The sequence below is a fragment of the Hylobates moloch genome, unplaced genomic scaffold, assembly GCF_009828535.3.
Source record: "Hylobates moloch isolate HMO894 unplaced genomic scaffold, HMol_V3 SCAFFOLD_21, whole genome shotgun sequence".
Classification (NCBI taxonomy): domain Eukaryota; kingdom Metazoa; phylum Chordata; class Mammalia; order Primates; family Hylobatidae; genus Hylobates; species Hylobates moloch.
In genome coordinates, this window is record NW_026652296.1 from 49,376,098 (window position 1) to 49,403,972 (window position 27,875).

A 27,875-nucleotide genomic window follows, 5' to 3' on the forward strand; every position below is an offset into this window, starting at 1 on the left:
TTAAGCTACTGTAACAAAGGAAAAAGCAGCACTGGTCATATCAGAAGCCAGATGTCATTCGGTATCAACACCCCCCTTAGTACAGGAAGATCCAGACATTTGAGCAACTATAGCTTCAGAACACCGGCCAACCACAAATTCCATAACAGAAATATAAATGCATCCATTCATTCCCTCTCATTAACAGTCAGGCTTTGAACAATGCAAGTGATTAACACATTCACTGTTCTGTTATCCTTTTCCCTCAAATTTTTACTTCTTTAGGGATCAAAGATATCTGAACACTTAGCTAACAAATGCCTCTGCGAAACCATTTCTGCAAAATGTAGTGAGCATCAAAACTGCCAGAATGAATTTCTGACTATTTCAAGGGTGTGACAAAAACACTAAGGAAAACAAATCTATGAACTAGTTTTATTTTATTTGCATTTAACATGATTATACACATTCAGGTGTCTAACAAGATCTGCACTGTTACATTAAAAATACAGTACAATAACATTCAACATGAGGTACTTCATATTTATATATTTTTCCTTCATAAATAATGCTGTAAGCTACTAAATTCAAGCACACTGATGCACAAGTGGCTACAGTGTCTTGAATTAGCTGAGCTTATTTAAACACCTTAATAAACAAAAAAGACAGTTCAGTGCAATAATTATGTAGAAATTAGACCATTTACTTAAATACTATTTTAAGATATGCTTAAAGAATGTCACATTAGAACTGCTAGCCTAGTTCCCCTTTATCCCCAGGATGAACAACGACAAAGACTGCCAGCCAGATACATTGGGGAAAAGCATCTACAGTGTATTCTGCTTAATGAAGTTGTGTTTATAGAATAGAGTTGCCTGCTTTGTTAGAACAATGGTTTCTAGTTTTAAAAAAGCTACAAAATCCAAGATTACAAAAGAAGATAAAGCAAGCACATTAGCCTTCATTCCATTTCATCGAAAATGCATAAAGGAGAATAGGGTTTAAAATGTAAAATTTCTTATTCTAAATACAATTTTCAAATTTTACCCACAGCTCTCGGCACCAGCCAATCAGATGGTAGATTTTTTTTAAAGTAATAACAATTAACATAAAATTACATTATTCTATACACAGTGTACAGGATTTCACACGACTTTCACCAGCAGCTCACTAGTCACATGGAGGCAGCTAGCAAACACGGGCACTGACAGTGAGTGTTAGTGAGTGAACGCACTGCACTCGAAGACTATCACGCCCACCTCAACAATCTGATAGGATGCAATTCAAGTTTCTTCTCCTCTGGCTTACAAACAAGTGCCTTCTTAGAAGGTCCACCAACTTGCACGGTAGCTATGAGTTACTGAAATGTTTAACCATAATTTAAAAACCAAATCTTTTGTAGAAGTATGCTTTTTAATTGAAAATGTACCTTTGTACACCAATGCTCTGCCAAACTACCTGTAATGTCCCCAGTAAGAAATAATTATAATTTTAGAAAGTTGTCCTGGAAATACTCATTTATAATCACCAGTAACAGCTTTTCATCATCTATGCTAATAGATGTAGGTAATGGCAAGAGTGATTAAAACATTTCCAATAATCCAGTGTTCTCCTCCCTCAGGGAAGCCAGCTGAAGGCAACAAGCCCACATCTACAGGGGAAGAAGTGGCCCAGAGGCACAGTGAATAAGTAAGGGCAGTCACTCATGGGCCTTGCTGGGGCCAGCAGGAGGACCATTACTGTCCCACCTCTTACTAGCCAGGTAGAGAGGAGACAGTTCCTGAGCTGGCAAACACACTTGCATGCGCATGGGTGCGCAGGCACACACACACCCCAGGACTAACTCCTGGCTCCAGACAAGCCAGTTTCAGGCCTGCAGAGCAGGAGCAGGAGGCGGTCAAGGACCACACTCTGGGTGGCGGGGGGGAAGCCATCTCAGGATCACACTGAGCAGAAAAGCTGCCCAGAGACATATGGATACTTCAACTGGAAGTGAACATACTGGACACTGCCAGGGACACAGGCACTAAACCAGCACAAGCCAGCAGCGAAGGATAATTTTTTAATAAGCTTTTCCCTCCTTTGTTTACATTATCTGTGGACAAGTAAGACAGCTAGATGTGATGCTGATGCAGTGAATATTAGGTATAATAAAATGTGTCACTCCAGACCATTTTTTATAAACCCTGCAGGCATATGTTGGCACTTTAAGATGGCCAGGGGCCAGATTCTAGCAGTCTAGGAACAGGACAAAATTAAAATTAACAAAGAATATAGTATATAATCAAAGTGGATCAGGTAAAGTATATTTCAAATTTTAAAAAATGAACAAAGATATCTCATTACATTAAATGTAGTGCTACAAAACTAGTTGCTACTCCATTTGTATAAAGAATTGTTTGGTCCTCTTTTAATGGGGAAAAAGAAAATAGAAATTCTACACAGTATGACTTGCACAAATAAGCAAACAGTGGGGATCAAAAGCTAAGTGGAGAGAAGAGTTTGGCTTTTTCAAACTGCATATTCTTATATGCCATCAATTAAATTATTTGTAGTATGAGTCTTTTTTAGGCTTCCTTTTTAAACTGTCTTACTTTAAATTAGTAGGAATTTAACTTTTTTCTACTGACAATAAAATTTTAAAATTTACTTCTAAAAGAAGTATCTGTATTGAAATTTTTTGTCTTCTAAACGAAAAGAAAATAAATCTGCTTGTAGAAGTCATGGCCTAAACAAATGCCCCCAATTCCTTATTTTCCAATTTTACATTGATACTCTGAAGTGTTTAATACCTAACAATCTTATGAATTTAGAATTTTTTTAAATCCCAGAAGCAACAAATGTAAAAGGAATAAAACAAGAGCCAAACATGACCACTGTCTACTTTCTAAATTATTACTCATTACAAGGCAAAATTTCTTTCAAAATTGTACACTGAGGTTTATCTGTTTAAAAATAACTCTTGTTATCACTTTATTTCTGTTCATCAAATAACGTCCAAAAGGAAATTCAAGGTGATCCAAAATTATCTTCAGAGGGACAAAACTGAGAGGGTGGTGGAACGCTTGGGAAAGCACATAATCTCCCCAGGTTCATAGAAGCAACTCTAAAAACCACGAAGCCTTAATAAGAACGTTAGCTCTTTTAAGCATATAGTTAAAAGCGGAATGCTGCATTTTTGCCTGTACATAATTAAAAGGCTAAAAGAAATTAGAACCTGTCTACCGCTTCATTCATTACAAATTACCGGCACTGATCACATATTTGCAGATGAGCTAAGCATCAAGCAAGCTGGAACCAGATGTGCACTTTGGAGCTCACGCTGCTTCAGGAAGTGAGTTTTCAAGCATAGAATATAAGTTCAGGGATCTGCCCTCCCTGTACCCCAGTGCCATTGGTGCTATCTGAGGAGCACTGAAACTGGACAGTCACTTTGCCACACTGAACTTCTGTCATGCCTTCTTGTCCAAAGTAGCTGAGTTCATTGCCATCCAGTATCACACTGGCTGTGTAGAAGGTGTCTGGCTCGATCTGCACTGGGTATTCAAACCATACCGGAAAGGTATTGCTGGACCCATCTGAGAAGTACTTGCTCAAGTTCTGCCCCAGGACAACGCCCTGCCGCTTAAGTTCAATCTTGGCACTGTATTCTGCAGAACCACAGCTGGAGCCATACAGCCCAAAGCCAGCAATGAACACTCTTTTATCAACTGCAAACTGGATGCTGTCACAGCGACCGCGATAGCGCCACTGGTTGCTTCGATAGGCACACGACTGGAAACGGTGACAGCGCTGGGGGACAAGGCCCTTGCGGGCTTTACTCACAAACTGCAGCTCAGGCTTTTTGGCTGCAGTATACCAGAGGAAGATGTCGTTGGTCTCATTGAGAGTTAATACTCCGGACTGTGCAGCACCATTTGCAAAATCATCAAGGGCCATTGTGGGTATGCGGATCAAGTAAAGTGCCTTTCCTAGGACTTTGCGTTTATTTTCAATGCTCAACGCTAGATCTTGTCGTCGGCATTCTACTTCAGCCCAGTTGAGAGCTGCCTCAAAAACCACAATTTCTTTGGCATTCAGAGTTTCCCTACGGAGAATACTTTCTAGTGTCTGGAAGTCGATATCGCAGAATCCCTCAGACTTGAGAGCTAACTCAGCCTGGGCATCAATCACCTCCCAGCAACGCTGGGTCAGGTCTGGCTCCTCGAACAGGCAGCTCTGGGAGAGGAGCACACAGGCATTTTTGGCACTCAGGCTGGTCTCCAGGAAATTAACACAGGCCCTGGCAAGGTGAGGGACGATGTACTTTTTGGCAGCATAAAGTGTGGCCAGCACTGTGTCAGCAGCCAAGTCAATTTCATCACAATAGATATATCTGTAAAAAGCACGTAACATGTAAGTGGAATTTTCACAAAATGAGTACATCCAGCAAGAAAAGATACAACCACTTTCAAGTTTGTTCCGAGAACATCATCTTATGTGACAGTTATTACAAACATATTTGGAGAGTAAAGGAACATCTGAAACATATTAATAAATTATTAATATTTTAACCCAGTAGTAAAGTTTGTACAATTAAAGATACTAACTTTGTGCTACCATTCTAGCCTCTATTTTATAAGCTGCATTCAGTGCCATCTCAACAAAACAGAAGCTATTGAAACTGAAAAAGAACTGCATATTGAATAGTCAACATTATAAAAAAATAGCAAAATTCTATTACATATACTACATTATATTTAACCAAGAATAGTCTCGTTATGTTTTAAGAGCAATTATTGCATCTTCGTGCTTTTGGAGTTTTCCTAAACACAAAATAAAACCTGAGATTAAATATTTTCCAAATAGTTCCAAGTTCAATGGATTATCAAGTATGGACTGCAATGCCCTCTTCCAGTTAACTTTACATAGAATCCAATAGACTTTTTATTTGTTTTTGTTTTTTAAACTCAAAACTCTTCCTTCTCCACACATTCCTTCCACCTTCAGAATTCAAGATTACATTATTTCCAGATATATTTAATTAAAAGACAAAGTAGGAAAGCTTAAATATGTATTATTCCTGTGCTTCTGTGAACTGTCCTTATTTCAGGAGATAAAACACTTCACAGGATACACTTTTTGGGAGACAGTGGCAGTCTCCCAAAGAGGCATGTAAAGGTAATCATCATCTGCTTCTCTTCCACCTGAGGTCTACAGCTACTTTATCTGAGTTTTCTTTTAGTTACTGTATTTCACCTTAGTGAAACACATGTAACTTAAGAAATTAGCAATAGCTTCTGTAAGAAAGTAAAAAAACACAAGGATGGCAATGAGAAAAATGTCCACGATCACAAATGAAGCCTGCCTTTTTGCTCACAGGAACCTTTCTCTTCTCTGATAGGTTAAGTCACCTACTGATGGCAAGGCCACTTGATGATACACCTGCGGCTCAGTGATGCTCTGACCGCAAGCCAGGACCCTGGGGAGGATCCTAGAGCACGGTCAGCACTTTCGAACTCTTACCCTGCAACTGTCAAGGGAGCAGCTGTTCTCTTTTTCTGACAACCCCAGGAATACTGGCTACTCATACTCCATGAGGCAGGCCACCACTTTCACAACTACAGCACTAGACCAAATGGCACCTGACTCATTTCTGATCTTACCACATTTTGTGGACTGTACGTATAATTTTATAAAGCTGTATCAATATATACTGTAGGCAATGCATCTGTGGGAAAAGATACTTGTCAAATGACTAATTGAATGACTTAGATGAGAAGTAATTCCCTGCCATTCTTGTTCATGTTTCCTAATTAGGAAATATCAGGAATGATATAATAATTGAATGAATAATGAACTAAATACTTTTAAGTTCTAGAACTAACTATAATACTTATTTTTCAGAAGACAGTAAACAATGTATGGCAACATTTTAACTATATGTAGGAGTATTGTCCAACTTGTTGACCCACTGAATACTTTTTTCAACAAACATTTTACGTATTCCAATGAACTGAAATCCCTAGAGCAACAGATAACCTTAAAGTGATACACTTTGCTGTGCTAGAATAAAGCTTAGGAAAAATCATATAAATACTATTTAGAATAATAATTAGATTTTGATCACTTGGTGGACTACCACGTTGTCTAGTACCATACATGATAAAGAAGCTGATTCTATAACGTGGTTAACATATACTGGTGCCTGCAGAAGACCCCCCAGACAGAAAACTATCTTTTTTATAAATATATAACGTATCTTAAAGTTTCATATTTCTATATTACCAATGAAAGTTTTTCTGTATAAATCCATATGAAACTGTATGAGACTATCCATACCTTTTAAGATTTCCCCTCTAATATCAAATGCAAATACTTTTTACCCTTGAGAGTGTCTGATTTTATATGAGTATGTATATGCATGTGTACACAAAGATCCGATTATTTCAACAGATAGTAAGTTTTTCATTTGCTCTTAGGAGACAATAACTCTTAGAATACTCAGAAATCTCCCAACTGGTGGTACTTAAATAAGGTACTTAATTTCTGAAATTGTGAAGCAAAAACATTTGTTTAAAGACTTTTTCACACACAATGCTTTCAGAGAGAACATCTTCTATTAGATAATACTAATACCAGAAAGTTGTTTGTCTTTAATTTTAAGCTGTTAAAAATCATCACTATACATGCCACTTGCTCCCAAATTCTACGTCAAGGTGTGATTATAAATGCGCATAATTCCATATGCTTTCCACGGAAAGATAAAAGTGTTTTTTTCTGAAAACATTTACAAGGTAAGCAGCACCCTCTTTCTTCATCCGTCTTCTTTTCTGTTATGCAGAACTTAAATTTAACTGTGAAACCAGCAGGGTACAAATACAGCATAAACAAACTCTTTCCAAACACACGAATGATGCTTACTTCAGCATAGTGAGAAAAGCAGCAGGTTCGACATCTGGTATACGGATTTCATCTTTGTCCTCTGCAAGTTCTCCGTAAAACATCGCATGGAACACAGAGCTCCCAACAGCTAAAACATACTGTGTAGAAAGGGAAATCTTATTTCATACACTAAATTGAAGGCATTTCCAGCAAATCAATGCAGAAAAACAACCCTAGGCAATCAAGTTTAGTAAACATAGCGTACCTAAAACCCACTGCTTTGAAAAAGCCAAGGTACACAGGGTGCTTGCCATGGAAGCATAAGACCATGCTGCTAATTATTTCAAAGCTTTAAGAGATTAACACACATGTCCCCTCATTACTAAATACATACAATAAAGCTTACATAACTGATTTCTAGGAGAAGGGTAAACATACGACTTTTCTGACCTGTCACAACTTCCCATGTCTGGAGAGTTAAGAGGGGATGTGTGAGATATAAAGCAGTATAGAAGGAAACAAAGAAAAAATTAAGCGTGGCCAAAGCCCTCTGGAGAGGGGTGCGCTCTCTCCCTAATCGAGTGAAACATGCACTGCCTGACATCGGCAAGCTGCCCACACCAAGTTACAGGCTTATGGAGAGGGTCCCTCTTTGTAAACGTCAGGACTAAACCAGTCATGCAGCTGTTGCTTACTTTGTGTCCTGGCAACCGTTGAGTCCCACCTGGTGGCCCAACCACAAAATGTACATCTGCCATCAAATCATTATTGAACATCACCGCATTTCTATAAACAGAGGCAACTCATTAATTCACAGCAGCCTGCATTTTTAATAGCCCCTTCCCCAACATACAAAACCCACAAAAGACTTGCAAGCTAAGCAACAGTTCAGTAACTTCAAGGCAAAACAACAAATAAAGGTTCTAACTAAACTGTTCATAATCATTGCAAACACATGGGAAGTAACTAAAGTTTAAAATAAAAGTTATACAAACTTTTACTAAAGCTAAGGACAAATAAAAGGTTCCTATTTTCTATGGCCCATAGACAACCCTGTCACTTGAATGTTACAGCTTGCAAAAACATTTTTATCTAAGAGGAAAACAGCTGTACTGTTTTGGAAAAGATACAAGGCAATTTTCCATTACCAATAAAAAGCTTCTGGGAAAAGAGGAAACACAGATTTGTGTTAAAATACATTACAGGTTTTGCAAAAGCAGAAACTTCAACATAGGAAAACTTTTAAAGTAAATAGACTAGCGCGGCACTTACCTCTCTCTAATGGTGGGATAAAGACCCTGCCAGTTTGGGGCCGGGATAAGGTTGTTGTTACTGAGATTCTGCTGGTGGTACTGCTGGACGCTGGTGCTGCTGGAGTTGGCTGGCTTTTTACGGGGGAATATATCAGCAGCCATCTTCTTCTTTTTAGTCTTCAAGGTAATTATTTCATAACAAACTGGCGGCAACTTGCTGCTGTTGCTACTGCTGCTGCTGGTATTTGCTTTCTTCGAGCTTTTCTTGGACCTGTTCTTTACCGTCTCTGGAAGCATCAAGAAGAAGGTGAGACATTTCATGTTCTTTTCCTTGTCATCTACCATGAGTACAGTGTGTCTCTCTTTAGAGTTAGATATCCCAAATTCGTTTGAACATCAAGGAAAAGAGATTAGCCCGAGCTAAGAGGTTAACTGAAACCGACAAAGCTGATATTTTGCTGCTTTTCTCAGCCAGGCAAGGTGACCTTTTCACTATGTTGAATAGAAACTGGCTTTAAGTTTTATCCAGTACTGGGTCTGTTAAATATATCCCCATCATGATTCCTGTTTCTCTTATTTGCTCATAAAAATAACTGTTTCCTAGATCACCTGAAAATGCTACACTGTAAAGATGACAGGCACAGAGCTGTAGCACTTGTTTTCTGAATTAGGTTAGCAAGATGGGCTGGAGCTGCGTGAGTCTGTTCAGCCGGCTGAAGTTGTGTGGTGAATGGATCGGAGGAGAGTAGGTATTACAGCCCTGCAGATGGAGTCAGACAGTCAGTGCTCCGAGCCAATAGCTGAAGTCACCAATCATGATTGGACCAAGCAAAACAGTGACACCTATTGTAACATGCATAGTTCTGATATTAAAGGAACAGCAGCTGCATTTTCTTGTCTACTGTATATTTAAACAAGATAAATAACATATGAAATACATTTGACAACAGGAAGGGAGGAGTTCATGCCCACAGATTTCTCTTCAGTAGATATACATTATGTCCCCAGTTAAGCAGGATCAATTAACAAAGGGTAGGGACAGAGATCTATATTTCTACTAAAATCTTTTTCCCAGCAGCATTTAGTTTCAAACACTTAAAACAAAATCCTCCAGTCTATAAACTGAAAAGAGTTATTAATAGCAAAACACATTTATTACACTTTAAAGGCAAAGGACGTTATTTTTCTTTTTCTTAGCCTCTGAGTGCAAGTCATAATCTAGTGCTAAAGAAGAGAACTGAGGCCATGTGTTCGATTTACCTCCCAATGTTTTCTAGCTTCTATAATGGTCTTTGACAGGAGTCTCAGGTCACAAAATACGGTTAATTAGATTAAGATTATACCCGTACACCTAAGTACACTGAAGCATAAGATAAACTCTAGAAGTAAAAACGAGATTTAAATAAAAAACAGATCTGATGATCAATGTTCAAAGGCTGTAATTCACTAAAAATACTTCAGATGGGGCCATGTTCAGGATCTCAACATTCAACTTAACTGTTAAGGCTACATTTAGTCTTGTCTTAATTTTAAAGAATATAATCCACAACTTCTAACACAGAACCAATAACAAGGCTATTCAAAATGATAAATGTTTGGATTCCACCTAGTTAAAATGCAAACAGGTTCTCTCTGCTTTGAATTAGAAGAATATAAGCTACTATTTGATTTTTATAGGTGTGAATCCTAAAACCATTTCTAGCGTTGGTGAGTAAAAAAAAAAAAAACAAAAACACCTGCAATAGGTTCTACACATGCTTATTTATTGTAAACAGGGACTAATGAAAATATTTAATCTCACCCCTATCTATTTGGATCACTCTCATTTGTTCAAAGCACAGCAGCCATTTGCTACCCCACAGGCAAATGCACCCTTCATGACCACAGCCCTCCTTGTTGTAACACTTGTCTGAATAATGACTGCCTGACACAGTGAGGGCTCAGCAAATACGAGTTATGATTGTTATTGTTATCATTAATAATCTGCTAAAGGCAGTTACCAGAAATCAGTCTTTAAATCCCTAGAACACTAAATTGAACCAAGAAATATCCTCTTTATTGTTGTTATTGTTATTCTTAAAACCATTTGCAAAGCCTCTGTAAGAGAACCAGGGCCTGTAGCACAGTTACCTGTCTCCATTTTAGATGGATCCTGAAGCACTGCTTATTTATTATGATGATCATGTTCTCAATAGCAGAACACGCACATACATATAGACACCTCCAAGTCATCTTCATATGCACTTTAACACACAATGTTAGAGAGGGATCTAGCAACCAGTTTAAAATGCACATAGAGAAAGGCATGAAGAAACAAGTAAGCTCCCATTGACCTAATTATTCGGAATAGGGTTAACACTAAAGGATTTCTCTCCCGCTCAAGTGCTACTGAACTTCCTGACCACTTCCTTGCAGGAAAGCCCCCATGCCAGGTAGGCCTTTCTGACTGGGATTAATCTCATAAATATTTCTAACAAATCTAGTATCTGGCTTTTCAGGTCAGAAGTAATCAATTAGAATGGAAAGGGAAACCAGCTGCTTTTAGGCAGACATACTATTAATTGGTAGCTGGATGGAGACAAAATAGAAAAAACATAAAACACAGATACAAGAACTTAGAACGGTTTGTGATCTTTACACATTTTGCATATGGCTCAATACCCATCACCAAGAAGTCTCCAAAAAACATGGCTCTTACACCGCTAAGTTAAAGAAAAAAAGTAAAGTGCATGTAACAGTTTGAGAAAGAGAATTATGCAATATTGTAGAACATGTTTTCTAAAATTGAAGATATAAGTTATTTAGAAAAATAAGTTTTGTAGAAAATTCTGACAATACTAGTTAAATGAAGTAGTGCTAAATCTGAATCATCTACAACAGTGCTACAAAGAGGGGCATTATTACCATTATTACTCCAATGTGTGTAAGGACTGATGAGCAAGGCTGTTTAAAATCAACACAGAAAAATTATCTGACGGCTACTTTTTCTTACCACGGTAATAAGGCAGGTAATGCAGGTTCTTGCTACTGAAAATGTAGTTGAAGGATCAGCAGCAGCATCTACAGGGAGCCTGTTAGTAACCCAGAATCTCAGCCAGACTCTGGATCAGAATCTGCATTTCATATGGTATTCAAGGTTGAAAAAAACCTCACATAGATAACTACCGACTACTAGATGTCTTCCCAATGATCTAGTACCAACATCTGGTGCCATATGTTGCATTCAACTATTAAGTCAATTGAAAATAATTCAAAATAATTTAATTTGGTTTGGACATTAAAAATTTAACAACCCCTCACACCTTGTTCTGAAATTCTTCTGATTAGGCCCCAAATGTCAAATTCTAGGACTGAGGTGTGCAGACAGCCAACTGAGAGGGACCAAGATATTCTCTGGAAAGGAAGCACCAGCCCCAATTATTTTAAAAGATGATGACAGTGACGATTTCAGCAGGAAAAATAAGGAATTAAAAAACGTCAACTATGAAGCAGACAATCACTTAGTATTTTTAAATGGTCTACTTCACAATTACATTTCAACAAATTAGCAATGTCGCATGGTAAAATTAGCAATCAATCTAGTTCAGTCCTGGCTGAGCCACTTAAAATAGAGAAAGGGGAGTATTTGAACAAATCATTTAGCCTTTAAAGGCCTCAGTTTTCCTCAGCTACAAGAGAGAAGAGATTCACCCAGAATGAATGTTTTTCAAACTTTGCACTCAATCCACAGTAAGAAATGCATTTTATATTCTTAGTACTAAACATAAACACACATACAGGCATACAAATGGAAAGACATGGCTCAAAAAACAAAACCTACTCTTAGCATGTTATGATATACACTCTGATATTTTCTATTTTCTTCTTTTCTTTTTAATATTGGTCATAATCCATTCAACTGATCTCATGACCACAGTTTAAGAAACACTGGTCTAGGTTATTTCTAAGGGCATTTAAGGTTTAACACACTAGGTTCTTTTCTATCAAGAATTCGGACTAGGGACCACTAGATGATGACAAGTTCATGAAACTCCTCAAACTGTATGTGAAATTGGCAGTATGTGTGCATTTATTTTTCTAGAAAGAGAAGCCATGGCTTTCATCTGCCATGAGTAATTGCAACCCAGAATACAATAAAATGTTAGGGTTAAAATGTTATAAAACTATAAGATTGACTTGAATATACAAAATTTTGGTATCACTTTATTCTTTCATTTCTATAGTCTACTACATTAAATACAAATTATGGCTTCTTTTCCTCCTTGATTAAATAGTTAAAACTCCATCTGTTGAGTCTGTAACCCAGAAACATCACCCACTGGGTTGAAGGGTAAAAAAGCATAGCAGCCTGATGTCTACTGCCACATTTTACTCCTAAAATTTCTTTCCAATCGGCATTTTATCACTTGTTTCTACACTTCCTGGATTTTAGAGCTGTCTGCCTTAATGAGGTAAATAGGCCAAGAAGTCCATCAAGTTTGTATGAAAGTATTCCCAAAATAAAACATACTGACTATGCAGTGCATTAGGTGTTGGGCATACGGTGGTGAGCAAGACTAGAAACCAAACTTAAAAGGTTAGCTAATAATAGTGGGTTTCAGTTGATTTTATAATTGCCAGAAAGCTGAATCACTGTTAACCTATTTCCATTCAATTCCCAATAATAACAAAATTATCAACAGAATTTAAGCTCACTTAGATCATCCTTTTCACCACCGGAAGGTTTGTCAGCAATCCTACCTTTATTTAATACAATCTGACATATTCACTTTGCAGACTTGAATGAGGTTTGGAACTGAACGGGACTCCAGAAATCATTTAATGCAACTCTTTTTTCACAGGTATGGCAACTGGGTGTCAGAAGTATAAGGGGTTTGTGAAAATTCCACAGTAAAGAAGTGGGGCAACACCTGGACTACGAGGCAGATCTCCTGGCTTGTCATGTTGTTTGCTTCGTTCACTCTAATATTCCCCCATAGTAATTACCTCACATACTTACAGAATGCTCAATTGTTATATTTCTAATCTACTTTAAAATAAAAAGCTTTCTTTTAAAGTTTACAAAGATGAAAACCATGAACATATGTAGTCTGCACCCCTGTAGGGGCACACTACAGGTAAGAATGCTGAAAGGATACTTGTGGAATGAGATGGAAGGAACCGCAGTGAGGACGCTGCTCAAAAAAAGAAGAGGCTCTCCAGGTAAAATAAAGTTAGAAACCAGCTATTCACGGTTAACACCAACTTCTATGTCAACAACTAATAATGCTGGCAACTCTTGTTTAACTTGCTCTAACTCTGGACTCCTTGTCTGGACTTGTACATGGTTTACTACAAGGCCCCTAAAAAGCAACAGCAGTGAGGTTAACAGAGGTTTAAACAAGGTAAGGTAGACTGAAGAAATACCTATCACTTCCAAAAATGATTAACATAACCTAACAGAGTAGAGTAGTTTAATCTGGTAAATTATATGGGAATAGTGTTTTGTTTTTCTTATTTGTCCCTTTGATACTGAGCAAAAATTATGCTTTTGATTTGGGAGGTAAAAAGATAAGCAACAAAACGTTGACAGTCCCCAAAGTCAGCAGCAGCTGCTGGAAAACAGACTATATATGCTTTCTAAATTTGGAAATAAATATGGAGTCAAGCGCTGGAGATAGCATAGCAAAAAAAGCAAGACCCAATAACAAGTGACCTTAAGGTTAGTATTTGTGAGCCTCATTTTCCACATCTGCCAAATGGGGTAATTAGACCCAGCGTCTCCCTCAGGTTTATTGTGAAGGTAAGATTATATGTTTTGTGAAATCACTTTAGTCAAAAACACTCTACAAAAGCTCTCACCATTAGCAGCAATTATGCCCAAAGCAGGATACGTTTGTGATGCAATCATCTAAAACACAAAATCTCAAAGATTAATCTAGCTCCTCATCCTTGTACTCTTTCAGACTGCACAGCTACTGACATTTCATCCTATCTGCAGGCTTCCTCTAGCCCCACCTGTGGGCCAAGCAGGTCCCATTTTGCTGTGAATCTGATTTTGCAGGGAAGGTTCAATAATAATCAAGATTTGTGCTGTGCACTGTGATCGGGTCCACACCCAATGTCCAAATCCCACAGTGTTATTTCCAAACCTGCACTTGAACCCACACTTCAGGCTGGGTGCCCATTGTGGACTTCAAACCTCCATGAGGCCACCTGTTGGCTAATGCACTGCTGTAACCACCTCCTGAGACAGCCTCCTGCAAGTAGTCCATCTAGCCACCCAGCCATATCTCACTAGCAACTCAATTTGGCCTCTCTCGACAATGACCCAGTTTGAATTCCAGCACCAAGGGTGGTAACTAAGGCCAAGTATTTAGTCAAGGCATACCTCAGTGCTGTCCACAGGATAAGGTTCACGATCAGTTTCATTAAGTCACCTTTTCACCACATAGAGCTCCAGTTAACCTTGAATTGTACTTTAGATTTGGGGTGAGCAGGGGGTGGGGGGGGGAATGCCAATGGTAGAATGTGGTAATTCTTAGAAGGCAGAGAACGATGATTCTTTTTACAATTCCATATGGCACTTACCATGACATTTGACGACTATAGCTCTTAAATACACACTGTGTCTCAGTGTGCGCCTTGTTTGGAATACTAAAGAACTCATCTAAATCCCAAATTATTCTCTTCCATACATTAAGTGATCTTGGAAAGGGGTATATAAAGTTTACCAGTAGATACTCTGAAGATGGCTATTTAAAGGAATATTATAATTTCTTTTGTAAAGTTGAAGATACTTCAATAAAAAAGGCAATCAATTGCCAAGTTTTACATACTCTAGATCAAGTTTGTCCAACCTGCGGCCCTGAAAGAGGCCTAGGATGGCTTTGAATGCAGCCTCAAACAAATTTGTAGCCTTTCTTAAAACATTATGAGATTTTTTTTTTTCTGCAATTTTTTTAGCTCATGGGCTATCATTAGTGTTAGCATATTTTATGTGTGGCTCAAGACAATTCTTCCAACATGGCCCAGGGAAGCCAAAAGGTTAGACAACTCTGCTCTAGATGATCTTATGGTACATTTCCTCAGGTGTATTGACTACATGATCGCCTATCTTTTCCAATTACAGGTTTCTAGGATTTAAAAAATCTGTAAAATATTTGGCAGAAATAGCGATTTACTTAATATAATTTTCTTTACATTTTAATGTGATTATGACCAATACCCAACTAAAACTCTATGTGTATATATGTAAGTGCCATATTTTATGGATTGTAGATTCCTTAAACTCTATGTGTATATATCTAAGTGCCATATTTTATGGATTGTAGATTCCTTGTGCCTCCCCCACCCTCGCCACTTTAACATCTCTGAAACTGGTTTGTGTCTTTTAATTGATGCCATCTCATAAGTGTAACTATTAGGCTTTTTTTTTTTTCCTTTCTTAGTGGTACATAAAGTAATGGCATGTCTTACACATGATGGCACCCTACAGTCAGTGAAATGCGGTAAAATGTGTACAATTCAACAGAAAGAAAGAAATCTTTTTTTTTAGGTTGCTTAATTATTTCCTTAACCAGGCAAGATGATGGCTCAGAATGCTGGCTGAACTACATTAGAATAATTGAGCTTTCGTCAAGTAGTTATTTGATAAACTATATAATCACAATTCTCAATTGAGACTGCTACTATGACAACCATTGATATGGTAGAATATCTAGATGGAAATCTCAAAATGAGAATTTGCATTGCCAGGACTGGTAAGAGTTCCAGCATTAATATAATGCATTTCTAATATTTTCTCATGCCCCACAATTTTACATAAAACTGTACATAAAATGCACATAAAACTGATCAGTATAAGCCTGTAACTCTCTCGGTAATATTTGCTAAAGATATTTTATCAATCAATTCAAAATTTATTAACTTACAACTACTTGATACATAGGTTAAATCTGGAGCTAAATGACTCACTAGAAGATACTGCTTACTTTCAAACAAACAGAATCCATATTAAAATGTTAGCTTAAGAGAGAGAAACATTATCATAATACAATGATCCCAATATATACATGACTCTCTACTAGGTACTTGAAAATAGTCTACCCAAAGAAAAGTAAAATCAAGGCTCAGGAGGTCCGTTTCAAAAAGGCCTGAATGGGGCTGTTCCAGCAAAGGACTTTAATCCTACTGGGAATGCTGGAATGGAACAACCTCACCCAACCATTGCTGTGGCTTTCTTCAGGTCATTTGTTGGCTTTAAATAACAGAAGAAGAAAATAATATGTTTTGGTCAAAGAAAAAGAAAAGTGTTTCCAAAGATATGTTTTACTTTGGCTAGTAATAGTTTTTTTTTTTTTTCTGATATTCGAAAGATAGTCACCAAGAACATCTCAATCAGATCATCAAAGTCCAAAGCTTCTCTCGTTAACCAAAGAGCATCTTGTTCTATTTGGGAAAAACACCTTTTCCAAGAACACATGGGATGGGAAGAAAGAATCCAGACAATTCCCAAACCACCAGATATTCTACGTCAGTCCTGATTATTAGTGAGGTTCCAAGTGTCACAGCCAAATTTCCCCAACATCCACAACTAAGTTCTATACCTTTAGTCACTTAGTGCTTAGAAATAAATACTGCTCTCCTGTCCTTCAATTTACTGCCTCCCCACCATCAACACCAAAACACCTGAATGACATCAATTATCTTAGATTTTAAATTGTGCTCACTGTAAAATGAACAGGACAGGTTGGGAAAGGCAAGGCCAGAAAAAACTTTTTATTTGGTTTTTTTTGTTTGTTTGTTTGTTTTGTTTTGTTTTTTGTTTTTTTTTGCAAAACCACATAGAAAAGACCAGTTATAATTTCACATTTTGACAATCACTATGCACATATCCACAAGGTCTCAATTAATTACTACTTAATGAAATGCTTTCCTTTGTTTTACAATGTATGCGACCAGAATGAAATGTAGTTATTTTGGGCAAACAGTACAAGATCTAACATCAAGAGGTCTGCTATGCTGAGTGAAATCTGAGAAATCTTGCTGTGGGAAAACATAAACATCCATGAAGTTACAAAGTAGCTTCACACTCAATTTCTAACATACCTTCTCTCCAGTAGATACTACCAAATAAAAATGAAAAAAGGCACATACATTTCTAAAATAAATAACAATAATATTCCCTAACAAAAAATTCAAGTAGAATTAGAAGGCTGTGACAGAGCATTATTACAGAAACCAGTTTCTGGCAAAAGTTCAAAGTAAATGCTCTTCTAGAACCAAATTAAAAGATACATTTTATGCTACTTTTTTTTTTTTTTTTTTTTTGAGAGGGGGTTTCCGCTCTTGTTGCCCAGGCTGGAACCCAATGGCACAATCTCAGCTCACTGCAACCTCTACCTCCCAGGTTCAAGCAATTCTCCTGCCTCAACTTCCCAAATACCTGAGATTACAGGCATGCACCACCACGCCTGGCTAAGTTTGTATTTTTAGTAGAGACGGGGTTTCACCATATTGGTCAGGCTGGTCTCGAACTCCTGACCTCATGTGATCCCCCCGCCTAGGCCTCCCAAAGTACTGGAATTACAAGCTTGAGCCACTGCACCTGGCCGTTTTATGCTACTTTTAATTAGCTTAAAAGTACACAATCCCCATCAACTGTTGTGAAGTACACAATAGAAAGACACAGTATACTTTAAACGTTGGTATAACCTTAAATATACCACCAAGTAACATTCACAAACTACCATCATTTGCTGCAGGAAATAATAATTCGATGCTGATAAAGTACTTCTTTGTTGCTTCGACCTCTCATGCTATTATAATCAGAACAAAAATTGAGATTCTACACCTAGCTTGATCACATGTATTAGAACTAAGAAAATAGAGTATTTCAAAAAAAAAATTCAATTCTCTAATAATATTCTCTAAAATAAAAATAATTATTTTTTTAATTAAGAGCTACTATATAAGTAGGTCAGTACTTGAACTGCCCAGAGATTTAGAGTAAAATAATCTAATTGCTCATGAAATAATGCTAAAATAAGTCTCACTTAAAGTGGGAACTATTCATGAAAACATGTTCTTAAATTTGAGTTTCTCCAATCTCTGCATCACATAATAGGGAGGACAGCATTTATAATACATAGGAACTTTAACCATAATAAACAGATTAAAAACATTAAAGTCAAAATACATCTTCAAAGAGTGGCAACTCAACTGTCAGTACCTTATCTAAAAAAAAAAAAAAAAAACCACAAAGAGAAGCAACCACTCCACCATAGTTAACAGAGACATGAACCCATACAAGATCCATGGTGATAATGACTGGAATCAGACCAAGGAAGGACAATCTCTGAAAATGGTGATCACAATTTATATCTGAGTCAGGTCTCTCTGCATAAGGATTTTACTTGTCATCTGCGGAGATGCCATAATTTCTACTAAGAGTTCTGTATAGGAGACCTGGGTGATGTCAGCACTGATTGAAGTAACACCCTCTTGTAAAATTTAAAATACAGCATCGAAAATGAGACAAAAAGGCATGTGGTCAAATCTTTATAATGCTCTTCCCTAAGGGGCTATCATCTAAATTGAGGAAGGTCTCTCTCACATGCCAGAGGAGTGCAAACAAGCATCTGCCCCGGAAGAAGGGAAGAAATTCCGTCTCACGTTTCCCAGTGAGAGGAAGCATGGCTTGCACTGCATTTTGGATCTCCATGACCTGGCTCAATTCACAATTAGATCTTTTGACTCATCCTCTTCATTCACCTACTCTGCAAACCAGACTATTCCCACACTACAAATGGGTCCATTGCTTCCTGCCATCCTCACTGCCCTTTCTTCTGTACAACCCTACTTATAAAAAGCCTACCCACCCATCCTTCAAGATGCAGTCCAAAGGATACCTCAGCAAGGAAAGTTTCCTGGTGCTTCCAGACTCATCACGCCCAACTGCAGTACTTTCTCACATTCTATCTTGCCTTATGTTGCCTGATTAAAGTGTGCTTTCTCTGAGGACTGCACCTCCATATCTGCAACAGTGCCATGCCCACGAACCTGGCTTTCAATGGTTACACAAGAGGAGGTTAAAGCCCAACACTTCCAAGTCCAATTAGAACTCTAGATCACACTTGTGGAGTGCAACTGGTTCTAGACCAAAATGGTCTGAAACTAAGGTCTACAGTGTTTCTAGCTGACTGAGACGCAAGCTTAGACTAGGTAAAGTGACAAAGAACCTGAATACCTATTGAATGTGTCCTGGGGCTCTCCTGAACATGTGTAAGCAGAAATGCAGTATTATAATACTACATTAATCTCACAGCTAATCCAACTGTAAACACCAAAGCTCAACTTAAAGCAAGTCCCTACATGCTTAGAGTAAGGCTTTGCTACATTAAAAGTCTAAAACTTAATGTAATACAGATATTCACGGAGAAGTGCAGGTTAACCAGGAACAAGAACTGTTACCAGGACAAAGCTGCCTTTATCAACCGGCCTCATCTCATGGCCTGGCATATTTATTTATAGTGCTAGTAAAGAATTTTAATGATTTAATGAACTGGAAAGGATGATAAATTCTCAGCAATTCACGTGAAAAGAGGAAAGCAGTCACATGAATAATCCAAAAAAAAAAGGATAATTAAAAAGACTTTCTAATGTGGTCCTGAAATGTGTTTCATCTGTACTTAACATTGAATCGATGAATTTCCACTACATTATACACACCCAGTCTTCAAACAAAGTAATAAAATGGGCTTGTGTGTATAGGGCAGTAGGAAAATGCATGCCTCCCCTGCAAATAAACCAGAATTCTAAGATGGGCGATGTCTCATTTCAGATTACTGCAGAGCAAAAGCACAAGTAGAAAAGTATACTGCTTACATGCGTGAGTCTCTGTCTCACTTCACTAAGAAGAATCGGACAAGTAATCAGGTGTTTGACTTTTTTACAAAAAATAAAGAATTCTCAACTTCCATCTATATATTCCCTTACAACACTGAAGTAACAGGCCGGGTGCGGTGGCTCACACCTGTAATCCTAGCACTTTGGGAGGCCTAGCCAGGTGGATCGCCTGAGATCAGGAGTTCAAGACCAGCCTGGCCAACGTGGTGAAACCCCATCTCTACTACAAATACAAAAATTAGCCAGGTGTGGTGGCACATGCCTGTAATCCCAGCTACTTGGGAGGCTGAGGCAGGAGAATAGCTTGAGCCTGGGAGGCAGAGGTTGCAGTGAGCACAGATTACACCATTGCACTCCACCCTGGGCTACAGAACAAGACTCCGTCTCAAAAAAACAAAACAAAACAATGGAGTAATAATAAATGGAAATTATGGTATCAGTAGTGGAATAACTTATTTTTGGCCCAAACTGGAAAGTATCTTGCTGGGCCAGTGTGTTTATGGAAGCTTTACCACCAGCAATGATTTTAAAAACCATTAAGAGTGTTGAAAATGTAAAGTCATAGTTTTGAGTTTTGTGTTGGCCAAAATAAATAAATAAATAAATAAATAAATCTGCTCGAATTTTTCAATAACGAATTCACTGGCTATAAAAGTATATTTCTTAGAAGGCAGGGTGAGGTAAATTCATTCCATGTGTGCCTGTTGTTCAATGTGTATAAGACTTAAAAGTATGAAGCCTTTTAAGCAGTTCTGACTTGCACTGGTTAAGAAAGTATCTAAGTAGAACAAGTGACCAAATCCCTCTGCAACCTCCCAGCAACATCTGCTAGTGGTGATGCAGAACAAAGGCCACCATGGAAGAGATCATTTGCTCCTAACAGAAAAGGCAAGAGTTTCTCCAGGAACTACAAAACATAAAATTGCTCCATAGTCTGGCTCTGTAACTTTTCTTACTACTGATGCTGCTGGTTTCTAAGCCATCTGAAGGTCACTCCAGTGACTCTGAGCAAAACTGAACAGTGCCAAAGGAGCAGTAAGGTCACCTTACTTTTCCCCAGTCCTCCTCACCCACACCTGAATGATGGGGGGATTTAGGCATAGCGGTAAAACGGCCTGGGTAAATGCAAAATAGCTATTGTGCATTCCCCTTTGCTATAATCAATGTATTGTTTCATGGGGAATCTCTGAGAGATGCACCAGTAAAAATTATTGATTTTATTAAACTTCAGCTGTTGAGTAAACACTTTTAAAATATTCTATGTCATGAAATTGGGAAGTATGCACAAAGCATTTTTGGTGAAATTGAAATAGAATGGTTTCCTTGAGAAAAAACACGTGTACAACTATTTGTGTTACAAGTCAAACCAGCAGGTTTTTTCTTGAAATGCCATTGTTACTTGACAGAAGCAGCAAAGTATGCTTATTCAGACTAAGGTATTTGGCAGACATTTTCTCGAAAATGAATGAAGTGAGCCTGTCACTGCAAGGAAAACTGACAGTATTTATTGCTGATAATAAAATTCAAGGCTTCAAGCAAAAATTAGAATTTGGAAACCTTGATGACACCACCATGAGCCTGACAGCTTCCCGATACTCAAAAGACTGTTCTGATAAGAGCAGTGATATTAAATGAACATGATTTTTGATACTGTATAATGAAATGTGTCAACACTTGAAAGATTTGCATAACTCAGTGAACCAATCTTTTCTAATAAGAATGCAATTACAATATAAAATTATGCATTGGTAAAAGATCCAAAGTACCATGGTCGACCAACGGATTTAAAGTATAACAAGAGTACAAAACGTTCACTGATACGGTTTTAGATTCCACACAGCAATTAACCTTTAAGAAACTACTATTTATGAAGCTTTGGTGAGGTATCAAATATCCACAATCATCTGAAAATGCTATTAAAATTTTCTTTTCCAGCTATACATCTGTATGAGGCCAGATTTTCTTCATATGCTTCAATGGAAACAATTATTTTTAAATAAACACTTAATTTTTTTCTTTAATTTCAACTACAGTAAATATTAATAGATATGACCCCTATAAACAAGTTTTCTGGGCTTGTTTATCCCAGCATTTTGGGAGGCCAAGGCAGGCAGATCACCTGAGGTCAGGAGTTCGAGACCAGCCTGGTCAGTATGACGAAACGCTGTCTCTACTAAAAATACAAAAAATTAGCTGGGCGTGGTGGCAGGCACCTGTAATCCTAGCTACTTGGGACGCTGAAGCAGGAGAATCGCTTGAACCAGGGAGGTGGAGGTTGCAGTGAGCCGAGATCATGCCACTGCATACAGCCTGGGCAACAAGAGCGAAACTCCGCCTCAAAAAAAAAAAAAAAAAATTAAGAACAGTCAAAGAGCTAATATTCCATCTGTTCAATGGCACTGTTTGGCATCTCGTCAATACCCCAACCTCAGAAAATTCACAGAATATAGGGTGCAAGATCATATTAATTGACATCCTCTTTGAAGACACTAAGAAAAAAATTGTCAATGAGCTTTGAGGTAGACGAGTATCCCTATAAACTTCACATAAACCAGCAAGAAAACAAATCTCTCTCTCTCTCTCTCTGAAAATTTGCTTTCTCCTACATCATATTTCCTTAGGAGAATTGCGGGTAGCAATCTTTGGTGTTCTCCTAAAGCAAGCATGGCTGCCAATGTTTAAGATAATCTGTTAACTTTTTCCTTTCATTTAAAGAGAGACATATCAGGCAGAATCTGACTCTTCCTACAGTGCCATTTTAATATTGTATCTACAGAGTATGGCATTTGATACCATACAATACCAAAATCTTCCTATATACTAAATAGAAGAAAATAGTTTGTTGGAAATAAAGTTTAGGTTAGGACTTTGTAAAAGTCCAAAAGAAATACTTAATCTACCAGCAATAACATTTTATTTAAAAATACGGGTAACCCTTGAACGCTATGGGTTTGAACTGCTCTGGTCCGCTTATATCTAGATTTTTTTCAATAACTGTATTAGAAAATTAGTTGGAGATTTGTGTAACAATTCAAAAAAAAAAACAGATGAACTGCACAGCCTAGATATATTGAAACTTTTTGTGTTTTATATTTCATTAATGGATAAAACATGTAGCTATGAGTCTATTTTATCATTTACTACCATAAAATATACACACATCTATCAGAGTTACCAAAATTTATGCACACAAACACATACTGACTCCATAAAATATACACACATCAGAGTTACCAAAATTTATGCACACAAACACATACTGACTGTACACAGTGCCATTCCCAGTCCAGAGAAATGTAAACAAATGTAAAAATGCAGTATTAAATCACAAAGGCATAAAACTAACTGTAGTACATACTATCCTACTGTAACAATTTCATAGCCATCTCCTGTTATTCCTGTGGTGAACTCAAGTGTTGCCAGTATCTGCCTAAAATGCCATATGATGCTAATCATCTCAGCATGAGCACTTTCTCTCCCCAATATATTGCTTATGGCAGTAAAATGTGATCTCTGGTGGTTCTTGCGTATTTCTCATCTTGTTTAGTGCAATACAGTAAACCACGAATAACACCGTGAGACCCATACAAAGTGCCACTAGTGATGCTGGAAGTGCTTCCAAGAAGCACAGAAAAGACACTACAAGAAAAAAGCTGAATTGCTTGATATGTACTATAGATTGAGGTCTGTAGCTGTGGTTACTCACCATTTCAGAGAGATGATTCATCTTGTAAACAGATGATGTAAACTTACAATATTGATGAATACAGTACAGTTCTATAAATGTATTTTCACTTCCTTATGATTTTTGTAACATATTATTTTCCCTAGTTTATTGTAAGAATGTAGTATATAATATATATGACATACAAAATATGTGTTTATTGACTGTTCATGTTCTCAATAAAGCTTCTCGTCAACAGTAGGCTATTAGTTAAGTTTTTGTGAGTCAAAAGTTACACATGGATTTTCAACTGTGCGGGGTGGGAGGTCGGCGGGGGTGGGCATCAGTGCCTCTTTATGCTCAAGTTGTTCAAGCGACTAGTCTTTTACTAGAGCTAGTATCCAAACACTTTCCCATCTTCACTCTTAAAAAAATTTTAAGAGGTTGTACACTTTAGTAGGATCCTGATCCTCACAAGTACTTCACACTCAGTAACTATATAATACTATAGAAACACTGCAAAATCAAAATATAGGTTGCCCTTATCTTGAGCATCTCATTTTCCTATAAGCCAACCCAAACACCATTATATATTGACATCCCTGACCCACACCCACCTAGTCAAATCCATCACTGCCTGGTGATGACTTTGAGTATATGCTAGGAGATATTTGCTACCTAAGAGTTCAGAACTGATTCTGACATTTTGGGGAGTTCACTGATAAGAGAAAGTAGCTAATAAAGTAACAAAACATTTCAAGTACACGTGAGCTGATCCCACAGAAATACTTATTGAATGGTATTAACTAGACAATCTACTAATTTAAATAAATAAATTATACAGCATTTATTAAGTAGGTGCTCAAATCATCTCGGGGAAGGGTAAGGAAGCCCAATGAGAGACTGACTGCAACTGCATAGGGATCAAAAGTGACTGCACGAGTGACTGCACATGTGCATGCTCCCTCCACTGTTGACCACTTTCAGTAACAGCCCATTCTCCAACAGATGAGCTCCAGCTTTAAGCACTTATTCATCCTGTCTCCCAAGGCCACAAAAGATGGTGAACAAAAAAACCACAGGAAGAGACACAGCACTCTGGAATGCACCTCCACCAACACTGGTGTCTAAGTAGTGGAGTTGGGAGGTGCTGTGCAAGAGAATGCTACCAACAGTTCCCTGTAGCCTGAACCTGCATCCTGAGCAGGAGGAGGGACTTTTGTAGCTTCTCACCACTTTTTTCTATTGAAAATAAGATTTATTTTGGGAAAAGTCACCTTATATAACCTCAATTAAGAATTTTAACAATTTCCAGGTTTTCTAGGAATACAGATCATTCTCCAACAGCACATTAAATTTGTAGATGGATTTTGGCCAGGTGCAGTGGCTCAAGCCTGTAATCCCAGCACTTTGGGAGGCTGAGGCAGGCAGATCACGAGGTCAGGAGATCGAGACCATCCTAGCTAACACGGTAAAACCCCGTCTCTACTAAAAATACAAAAACAAAATTAGCTGGGCGTGGTGGCGGGCGCCTGTAGTCCCAGCTACTCAGGAGGCTGAGGCGGGAGAAAGGCGTGAACCCAGGAGGCAGAGCTTGCAGTGAGCCGAGATGGCGCCACTGCACTCCAGCCTGGGCGACAGAGCCACACTCTGATTCAAAACAAAACAAAACAAACAAACAAAAAAAGTAGACGGACTTTATTTGACTTTTTCCTACATTCTCCATGAACAAAGGTATGAAAGTAGGTGGCAGTCTACATTAGAAGTCCTTCTCTATCCACAGAGACCTAAAGTACAACATAATAGCAGAGGGCCAAAATTAGTCCCTCACTATAGAGTATGTTTGCCGGTGATGGGTAGGCAAGACCGCCACTTTCAAAAAAAACAGATTAGTAGAAGAAATTAGGTGGCATTAAAAGACAAAAACTCTCACAAAGGCAACAAATACTTACAAGAGTCTCCAAAGCAGGTGTAGAACTTTAAACAACATATGTTTTCCAACTGGGCTGTCCATTAATGGCCTAAACTGAGGGCAATGTGATTTATCATCAGAAAGATATGTAGGTCAATTTTTTCCATTCAGCCTTGGCCAACAGTACGGAATATTTAGGGTTCAATATAAAATGAATTTGTAACAGTACTATTTTCAAAAGAATGAGTCTTCAGGACAACAAAAAGTAGATCTAATCAGAGTTGCAAAGGCAAGGGAAATTTATCAGGTAGAATAGATGCATTCAAAGCAATGGAACTTGCGAAATTTTATTTCTAATGTGTATGGTAATCATCGCTAAAATGTTTACAGCTAATATGGGGAATGCTCTTATATAGCATCATAGAAAAATTAAGGAGAGATCAAATATACACAAGGAGCTAGGTATATCTTGAATTATTTTGACAGTAAAGTTGAAGAAAATTTTCACATTTTTGTGTATAGGTAACAGCTATTGGGCTTATCCATTTCTAAAGACACATACATCATGGTTTTTATTTATTGTGTATTCTTCAGTTGCATAAACTATCTCTAAAATAATCATTGTTTTTTCTTGCAAATCACAGCACTTGCTTGCACAGTAAATTGCAACAGTAAAAATCTACAAATGTTTCTTGCTCTATTAAGAAAGAGAAGGAAAGGGAGTCTGACGTTTTTGAGATACTCTTGGATTTGAAGGACACAAAAGGAGCCTAGAAACACAATAAGCGAAACTGTAAAATGACTGCTTGATAAGTGCAGCAAACCACCATGGCACACATTTACCCATGTAACAAATCTTCATGTCCTGCACATGTATCCCGGAAGTTAAAATAAAATACAATTAGAAAAAAAAGAAAAGGAAAGAATGCAAATACTTCAAGGGTCTGAGACACGAGGAGCCATGGAAAATAACGGGAAGTGTCCAAGAGATCAAATACAGTGCTCATCCACTTCTCAGATCTGTGTGAGGACTAGAGGGGGCATAATTATTTAATATAATTCATATAAAAAATAAAAATCAGGTATTTTAAATCAATAAAATAAAATGACTGCTATAAGGATTGCTGTAGGGATGACTACAACATTCTCTTGTCTGGAAAACTGAAGGTAAAGGACTGAGATCCTCTGATTTTGTGGATTTAGTAAAAGATTCAATTACGTGCATCCAAGTGGCTCTGAGGATTTCAAAATCACCTTAGAAGTTATTTCAGCAAGAACCTCACAGGAAAAAAGACTAGAAGGGGCCATGAAAGATGTCCCAAACAGCAAGAAGGCATTAAAAAGGGGAGAGCAAATGGTTATCGCCCACATTAAGGGGCAAATATTTGCAGACTGGTTAAAGAACAAAATATAGTAACAGTATATCACCAATATTTACCAGGGAACCCAGGTATGTTCCGAAAAGCTCCCAGGTGATGCCACGCCTACTGTTGATTAAAAACTGAAATATAAAGAGAGAAGATTCTAGAATACAATTCACATCATTCAGATGTGAATCAGGGCACTTGGCCAGGCTTTTCTGTCAGTTAAGTGACCTGGTCCTATCCATTAGTACAGTTTAGTACTTTACAGAGAGCACCCTATTTAATTCTCATAACCACTCTCTGTATTATCATCTACATTATAAATTATAAATGTTCTTGAACTTCTCCCTTGCTGGTGGGATAAGTCAACGTTAGATCCACAAATGCTAAAACACTATGCATATGTTGCTTTATGGAAAATTCACTGAAAAAAAATTGGAGAAGGCAGACCACATTCATTCATTCAAAAAATATTTACTGAGCATCTTCAACGTGCTAGGCACTTGGGACACATTAATAAACATACTCGCCCTCAAGGAATTTATAGTCCAGCAGAGATAGGAAAGAGAGGCAATTCACAAATAGGCAAATAAACAGTAACTTAGAAGGTAACAGATGCCATGGAAAAATAAAATGCAGAGCACTGCAAGAGACATACAGGATGCAGATTGCAATTATAACAAGAGTAATCGCGCAGACAAAATGCTATTTTAGTGAAGACCTGAAAGAGGTGAGGGAGTTGACCATGAATATATCTGGGAGCTGGGAGGATAGGATAAAATATTATAGGCAGAGGAAAAAGTCCAGTGCAAAGACCTAAAATGGAAATGTGCCTGCCACGTTCAAGGATTAGCAAGGAGGTAAGGAAGGCTGGACTGGAAAGTGCCGAGTGGGAGACAAGTGGGAGAAGAGGTCAGTTAGTAAGAATCAGATCATGCAGGGCTTTTTAA

General features: G+C 37.8%; 1 protein-coding gene across 6 annotated transcripts in view; it reads right to left on the bottom strand.

Moving 5' to 3' along the window:
* Positions 1-400: 400 nt before the first annotated feature.
* Positions 401-27,875, bottom strand: part of BTBD3 (BTB domain containing 3) — a 34,637-nt gene continuing 7,162 nt past the window's right edge. Inside the window, exons 1-5 of one of the 6 annotated variants that reach the window (XM_058432888.1) lie at positions 11,089-11,183; positions 8,116-8,856; positions 7,539-7,629; positions 6,883-7,001; positions 401-4,354 (exon numbers count right to left, since the gene is read on the bottom strand). In XM_058432888.1, coding sequence (XP_058288871.1) covers positions 3,322-4,354; positions 6,883-7,001; positions 7,539-7,629; positions 8,116-8,441 — 1,569 coding nt within the window. In that variant the 5' untranslated portion in view covers positions 8,442-8,856; positions 11,089-11,183 and the 3' untranslated portion in view covers positions 401-3,321. Of the gene's footprint in view, positions 4,355-6,882; positions 7,002-7,538; positions 7,630-8,115; positions 10,932-11,088; positions 11,184-27,875 lie in introns of those variants that run through there. The other 5 variants (XM_032141894.2, XM_032141892.2, XM_058432889.1 and 2 more) reach the window with 5 other exon arrangements.